General features: G+C 41.4%; 2 protein-coding genes across 3 annotated transcripts in view; both read left to right on the forward strand.

Annotated features, from left to right (window-relative positions):
• The window catches only part of LOC104760822 (TPR repeat-containing protein ZIP4-like), a 4,271-nt gene extending 1,134 nt beyond the window's left edge, over positions 1-3,137 (forward strand). Inside the window, exons 2-6 of the mRNA XM_010483789.2 lie at positions 236-1,250; positions 1,359-1,548; positions 1,638-1,670; positions 1,794-2,414; positions 2,504-3,137. Of these exons, the coding sequence (XP_010482091.1) occupies positions 236-1,250; positions 1,359-1,548; positions 1,638-1,670; positions 1,794-2,414; positions 2,504-3,124 (2,480 nt within the window). The 3' untranslated portion in view covers positions 3,125-3,137. The remainder of the gene's footprint in view (positions 1-235; positions 1,251-1,358; positions 1,549-1,637; positions 1,671-1,793; positions 2,415-2,503) is intronic.
• LOC104760821 (glutamate receptor 1.2-like) overlaps positions 4,076-6,962 on the forward strand; it is a 4,252-nt gene continuing 1,365 nt past the window's right edge. Inside the window, exons 1-5 of one of the 2 annotated variants that reach the window (XM_019239977.1) lie at positions 4,076-4,389; positions 4,502-5,742; positions 5,847-6,153; positions 6,252-6,625; positions 6,720-6,850. In XM_019239977.1, the coding sequence (XP_019095522.1) occupies positions 4,101-4,389; positions 4,502-5,742; positions 5,847-6,153; positions 6,252-6,625; positions 6,720-6,850 (2,342 nt within the window). In that variant the 5' untranslated portion in view covers positions 4,076-4,100. The remainder of the gene's footprint in view (positions 4,390-4,501; positions 5,743-5,846; positions 6,154-6,251; positions 6,626-6,719; positions 6,851-6,962) is intronic. The other variant, XM_010483788.2, reaches the window with a different exon arrangement.

The following is a 6,962-nucleotide window of genomic DNA, read 5'->3' on the forward strand; positions in this document are numbered from 1 at the left end:
TTGATCCAACAATCTGAAGCCATTTCCAAAAATCAGCCGCTTCCTCAATCTCTCCCTATTTCTCTCAGACAATCCCTAACTCGGCTGAGTCAACTCGCTCCTTTTCCGGATAACTCCTTCAAGCTCACCATATGGAAGCTCAGCTTTCGTCTCTGGAACGCTTGTGTTGACCTCTCTAACGCCGCCTCTCTCCAGTCCTCATCTACCTCCGCCGAGATTATCGCGAATCTCAGACATGTCGCCGCCGATATGCTATTTCTCGCTAAGGATGTCAACGGAGTCCCATCTCCGACGATTAAGTCCTCTATCCTCTACTATCGGACTGGTCTAGTGTGGCACAGTCTCAAAAAGTTCGATCTCGCCTCCGATTGCTTCGAGAGAGCCACCGAAATCGTTTCCAAAATTGATATCGCGAAAATTTCCGATGCCGGTGAAAAGAGACTGTTCCTGGATCTAAACCTAGCGCGATCTCAAACTGCTTGGGAAACTTCTGATCGGAATTTAGCTGTAACGTTGCTTAATCGAGCGAAGAATCTGTTGTTTGGCTCACCGGAGCATTACAAATCGCTCTCAAATCAATTCCTCGCGTTTGGTAAAAGCTCCTTGGCCAGAGATGACGACGATTGCGGTCTAAACGATGCTCTCAGGCTCATGAATGAGGCGTTGGATCTTTGTGAGAAGGGGCTGGGTACAGCAAAAACTCGAGAAGACACCATGGAGTTTACTACCATGAGAATCAAAACTCTCCGTTTCATCTCAGCAGTGCACTTGCAAAAGGGAGAGTTCGAGAGTGTGATTAAATGTGTGAAAGTTCTCAGGAATGGAGGAAATGGTAGTGATGTAGCTGATCAACATGCTTCATTACCTGTGTTGGCGATGAAAGCTTGGTTAGGGCTTGGGAGGCATAGTGAGGCAGAGAAGGAGCTGAGAGGTATGGTGGGAAACAAAGACATTCCAGAGGCAGTGTGGGTATCTGCTGTGGAAGCATATTTTGAGGTTGTGGGGACTGCTGGAGCAGAAACTGCGAAGGGTGTGTTCTTAGGTCTACTGGGAAGGTGTCATGTTAGTGCAAAGGCAGCGCTTAGAGTGGCCCATCGGGTGCTTGGTGAGAGTAGAGGAGGTGATAATGGTTCGAGAATTAGGGCGAATGTTGTGGCTCAGCTCGTATCAGACGAGAGAGTTGTTGCTCTCTTTGCTGGTGAAGCAGTGACTAAGGAGAGGAAGGCAATTCATTCTGTTCTCTGGAACAGGTAGGTTTTTGCCATTCATGTAACTGTCATCTCCTTTGGTTTCTGTTGTTGTTTTATTTTCCTTAAGTGTCCTGGGAATCTAATACGGGTTTCTCTTGCTGTTTACAGCGCTTCAGATCATTTCCGTGCTAAAGATTATGAGATAAGTGCAGAGATGTATGAGAAATCAATGCTCTATATCCCACATGATATAGAAAATAGAGTTTTCAGAGCCAAAGGCTTCAGGGTTTTGTGTCTTTGCTACCTCGGGCTCTGTCAGCTAGATCGAGCTCTTGAATACATAGAAGAAGCTGAAAAGGTACACATTTATCTATGGAATTTCTATTTCCAACTGTTCTCCTAGTTGGATCTTTCACTCAGAATTGCTAACTAGTTTTCTGTCTGCAGCTTGAGCCTAATATTGCTTGCTCTTTTCTTAAGGTAAACTGTCGTTTTCCCCACAGTACGCTTTTATTCAACATATGGCCTTCAGCTACCTAGCAATTTGAGATTGTTTGGAATAAATCCTAATAAGCAACATCTCTTTGCTTCTGATTCTTGCAGTTCAAGATCTACTTGCAACAGAAGGATTACAGTTGTGCCATCGGTCAGATCAATGCAATGACGTCCTGCCTTGATTTTTCTTCAGATTATCTGTCCCTTTCAGCGCATGAAGCTATTTCTTGCCAAGCGCTTCCAGTTGCTATTGCATCTCTTTCGAAGTTTCTCAGTTTCCATATCTCAGGAAAGACCATGCCTACCACAGAGGTCGTGGTCTTCCGTACCTTAGTCACTATACTGACTCAGGACATTGGCAGTGAAACACAAGCGCTTGAATTTATGTTGCAAGCTGAGAGCAGGTCAGCGAAGATTGGGGCAGAATGTTTCTTTGGATCAGGAGAAACTGGAAAACGAGAACAGAATTGGTTTGCTGTGACTTGCTGGAATCTTGGGTCAAGATGTGGGAGTGCAAAGAAATATGAGCTCTGTGGTGAATTCATGAGGCTGGCATCGGAGTTTTACGGCTGTTTGGATACTGATGAGTCGGGAGAAATCAAAATGATGATTTGTCGTTCTATAATACTAAGTGTTACTGCTATGATTGCTTTAGAAAAGCAAAACAAGAGCGCACTGACTGAAACCGAAGTGAAACTCGCTGGAGAATTGCTCGTGAGAGCTGGAAAGGTCTCTTACTCGCTTCTTTGTTAATATTAGTACCATTACTTGCTGAGATTTACCTTCCAGTGCACTAATGTATGGTTAGATATATGCAGATTATGTCTTCTTCGCTCTCAGATGGTAAAGATTGTATAATGGAGCCAGAATTCATCTTCATGTACACCTTAGTTGCATATGACATACACGGAAGGCTCGACAATTCTGCATTCCAGCTACTTGTAGTAAAGACGTTTGCTGGTTCCAAGTCTTGCAACTATAACTATCTTCTCCAACTAGGAATTTTCGCCTCTCAAAGTCCACGGTCCAACCCGGACGTGTCAACGTTTGCTTTTAACGAATGCCTATCCGCTCTGATCGCATCTGCTTCACCAGATTACCCAACCATAGCTCTCATAATCAGGAAGCTGATCTCCATATCCAGCGTCCACAAAGGTGATACAGAGGATGAAGAAGCGATCCAAAAGATGTACAAACAAGCATACAGAATCATGGTTGGTTTAAAAGAAGGGGAATACCCGACTGAGGAAGGGAAATGGCTCGCAATGACAGCTTGGAACCGAGCAGCATTGCCCGTGAGGCTAGGACAGTTTGAGACCGCTAAAAAATGGCTGAGCATCGGTTTGGAAATTGCTGAGAAGGTTACAGGTATGGATACTTATGAAGCTTGTATGCAGGATTACTTGGCTGGTTTTCAGACCAAAGTTCCTTCTGCATAGTGTCAGTCACTATAACTGTTTACATAGTTTAACTGTCATAAATCGATATATAGAATACACCAAATCCACTAGAAAAAGACTTCTTGAAACATGTATTACACCTATTCTTCTAATCGGGGTTAGAATATCCCAAACATCCATCTAAGTTTGAATAGGTTGTCTCCTAGCATCTAGCAAACATAATAATCTCCTTTAAGATCATAACATTATTAACATTCATCTCTCATGGGAGAGTTATGCAAATCTAACTAAGATCAAAATTCATTTGACCGTAGATTTTATGATAGAAAGAGTTTGGTGGTCGTGTATAGTTATTAATTCACTTAGTTTTAGGTGGCGGCCTATAAAACTTAAAGATTACAGAGGAAGTTGACTGACTTTTTATCAAATGAGATCGTTAACTTTTGAGATGAGACGACCCTCACCATTTTCTTCTACTTCTAGATATCTTTGACCGTCTAATATATGTAATCCTCACACTAAGTACTTGTTGAATAGTTCTGTCGGCACAGGATTTAGGATAATACTATCCAAAAGCTATGGGGTTGAATTTTTTTTTCTGCTAAAACTTGGTCAGTCGATAAATTATGTCCAATAGATTCTTCATTTTTCATATATTGTTCTTTCTTACTTCGTCACTAAACATTATACATTATAGTCGGTTTATCCAAAAACAATGACTTCAGATACGAAAGAGTACAAGCCTTAGTACTACGAAATTTCTTCTTTTTATTTTTTAAATTGTGTAATCCGTTGACTATTGTCATCCTCCAACAAATTCGTTAACTTTGAACTTTTCTTCTTCTAACATACGATTTTTTTATTTATATATTTAATAGAATAGAGAAAATGTAAAACACAGCATGGGTTTGGCTAAAAGCTTTAAATCAGTTATATAGATAGAAGAAAAAAAATGTGTAAAGCAGCAAACGTGTGGTTTCTTCTTCTTCCTCCTCTCTAGTTGGAAAGTTTAATAATGGAGAGATTTTGTTGTATTCAAAACTCTGTTTTGCTCTCATTTCTTCTTGTTCTGTGTCTCTTCATCCCCAACTGTTTTACTTCGAGTCAAAACGACGATGATGATAAATGGGTTCGGGTCTGGGTCGGGTTGGTTTTGGATTTGGGTTCCGTGGAAGGAAAGATAGTGAGAAGCTCTGTTTCCATGGCGCTTTCTGAATTCTACGCTATTCACGATGATTACAAAACAAGAGTCTCTCTCTCAGTCAGAGATTCTCATGGAGAGCCTCTCCTTGGTCTTGCTTCTGGTACATACTCTTTAACCTTCAACCTCTCAACACAAATCACCTTCTTCTCTGTCTCCATTTTTTGCTGTTGTGATTATTCGTGTACAACTCACAATCTTTGTGAATGAAACAGTTGTAGAGTTGCTGCAAACACAAGGAGTGGAAGCCATAATTGGCGGGAACTCGTTGCTAGAAGCGAAGCTTATGGCGGAACTTGGAGAGAAAGCTAGGGTTCCTGTGATATCACTTAACTCTCCCATGTCATTGTCATTGAGCAATTACAGTCACTTGATTCAAGTCACACATGATTCTGCCTCCGAGGCTATGGGAATGACAGCTTTCATCAATGGGTTTGATTGGAACAGTGTTGCTCTTTTTTATGAAAATTATGATGATTGGAGAGAAAGTATGCAACCCATGGTGGACCATTTCCATGAGAACAACATTCGTATACTGTCCAAGATTGGTTTCACTGTATCTTCAAGTGAGGATTCTTTGATGGATCGGTTACAGAAGCTGAAGGACTTGGGAACTACTGTCTTTGTTGTTCATTTGTCTGAAGTTATTGCAACTCGTCTTTTCCCATGTGTTGAGAAATTAGGGATGATGGGTGACGGGTTTGCTTGGATTCTAACTGCCAGAAGCATGAGCAGTTTACATGAGTCCGTTGATGATTTCTCAAAGGAGGCAATGGAAGGTGTGGTTGGTTTCAAGTCTTATATACCAATGTCAAAAGAGCTTCACAACTTCACTTTGAGATGGAGGAGATCACTCCCTGTTGAAGAAGTTATTGAAGGTGAGATTACTCGGTTGAGTATCTCTGGCGTATGGGCTCACGATATCGCTTGGGCTCTGGCGAGTGCAGCTGAAGTTACAAGGATGCCAAATATATCATCAACTTTCCTTGAGGCAATCACAGAGAGTAGGTTTAAGGGTTTGAGTGGTGATTTCCAATTGAATGATAAGAAGTTGTTGTCAGACAAGTTTGAGATTGTGAATATGATAGGATCAGGTGAGAGAAGGATAGGATTCTGGAATTCTAATGGTAGTTTCAGCAATAGAAGACATTTATCTTCTACTCATGACAAGCTGGAGACCATAATTTGGCCGGGTGGGTCGGCTCAAAGTCCAAAAGGTAGTATTCGAAGAGAGAGCGATAGAAAAAAGCTGAGGGTTCTTGTTACATCTAGCAATAGATTCCCAAGACTGATGAAGGTAGATACTGATCCAGTGACACATGAGATAACAAATGTCGAAGGGTTCTGTATAGACGTCTTTCAGGCTTCCATTGCACCTTTCAACTATGAAGTGGAGTACATACGTTGGCGCAATGGAAGTAACTATGACAATCTTGCATATGCACTTCATAGCCAGGTACTAGCCATGGCTCGATTTTACGATTACAAATACTTTTTCATCTATGTAGAGTGTGTGGAAACTGAATTACTTCCATTGAAATTTTGTGTTGCATCCCTTAGAAAGACAAATATGATGCGGCCGTGGGAGATATTACAATCACTTCTAATAGATCGACGTATGTTGATTTTACGTTGCCATTTACTGAAATGGGTCTTGGAATTGTAGCAGCGAAGGAGAGAAGTATGTGGGTGTTCTTTGAACCTCTAACACCAGACCTTTGGATAACAAGTGCAGCTTTCTTTGTCTTGACGGGTGTTATAGTTTGGTTGATAGAAAGACCTGAGAACCCTGAGTTCCAAGGATCTTGGCCACAACAAATTGGAGTTGTGCTTTGGTTTGGATTCTCTACCCTTGTTTATGCTCATAGTAAGTTATCACTATTTCACATTTGTATATGCCAATCTTGGTAAAAAAAGATTGAAAGAGATGCTTACTTTTTGCTGCTCACTATGTGTGACGTACAGGGGAGAAGCTAAAACACAACTTGTCAAGATTTGTAGTTACAGTCTGGGTATTTGTAGTGCTCATATTGGTTACAAGTTACACTGCAACATTGACATCAATGATGACGGTGCAACAGATACGATTTAACTCCAATGAAGACTATGTGGGTCACCTCTCGGGTTCCCACATCGCAAATGCGGCCCTCACCAATTCCAGCCTCCGAGCAATGAGATTATTGGGTCTCAATACTTCAGAAGATTATGCTCAAGCCTTGTTGAACAAAACTGTCTCATATATCGTCAGCGAGTTGCCATACCTCAAAGTCGTCCTTGGTGAATATCCTGCACATTTTCTCATGGTCAAGACACAATCGACCACCAATGGTTTTGGCTTTGTATGTGTCATATTCTGCATAATCTATTTCTTTACTCTTCATCTTCTTGTAACTTGCTGATAATAAATGTTTTGTTTGTTAAACCACGTTTCAGATGTTCCAGAAAGGCTCAGAGTTGGTGCATACTGTGTCCCCTGAGATCGCGAAGCTAAGGACGAGCGAGAGACTAAACGAGATGGAGAGAAGATGGTTTGATAAACAACTTCCATACACAACCGATGATACATCAAATCCTATAACCCTTTATAGATTCCGCGGTTTGTTTATGATCACCGGAGTTTCATTCGCTATTGCCCTTGCAGTACTTCTCATTCTCTGGCTCCAAGAAAGATGGGAA

Source organism: Camelina sativa, chromosome 18, assembly GCF_000633955.1.
Source record: "Camelina sativa cultivar DH55 chromosome 18, Cs, whole genome shotgun sequence".
Lineage (NCBI taxonomy): Eukaryota > Viridiplantae > Streptophyta > Magnoliopsida > Brassicales > Brassicaceae > Camelina > Camelina sativa.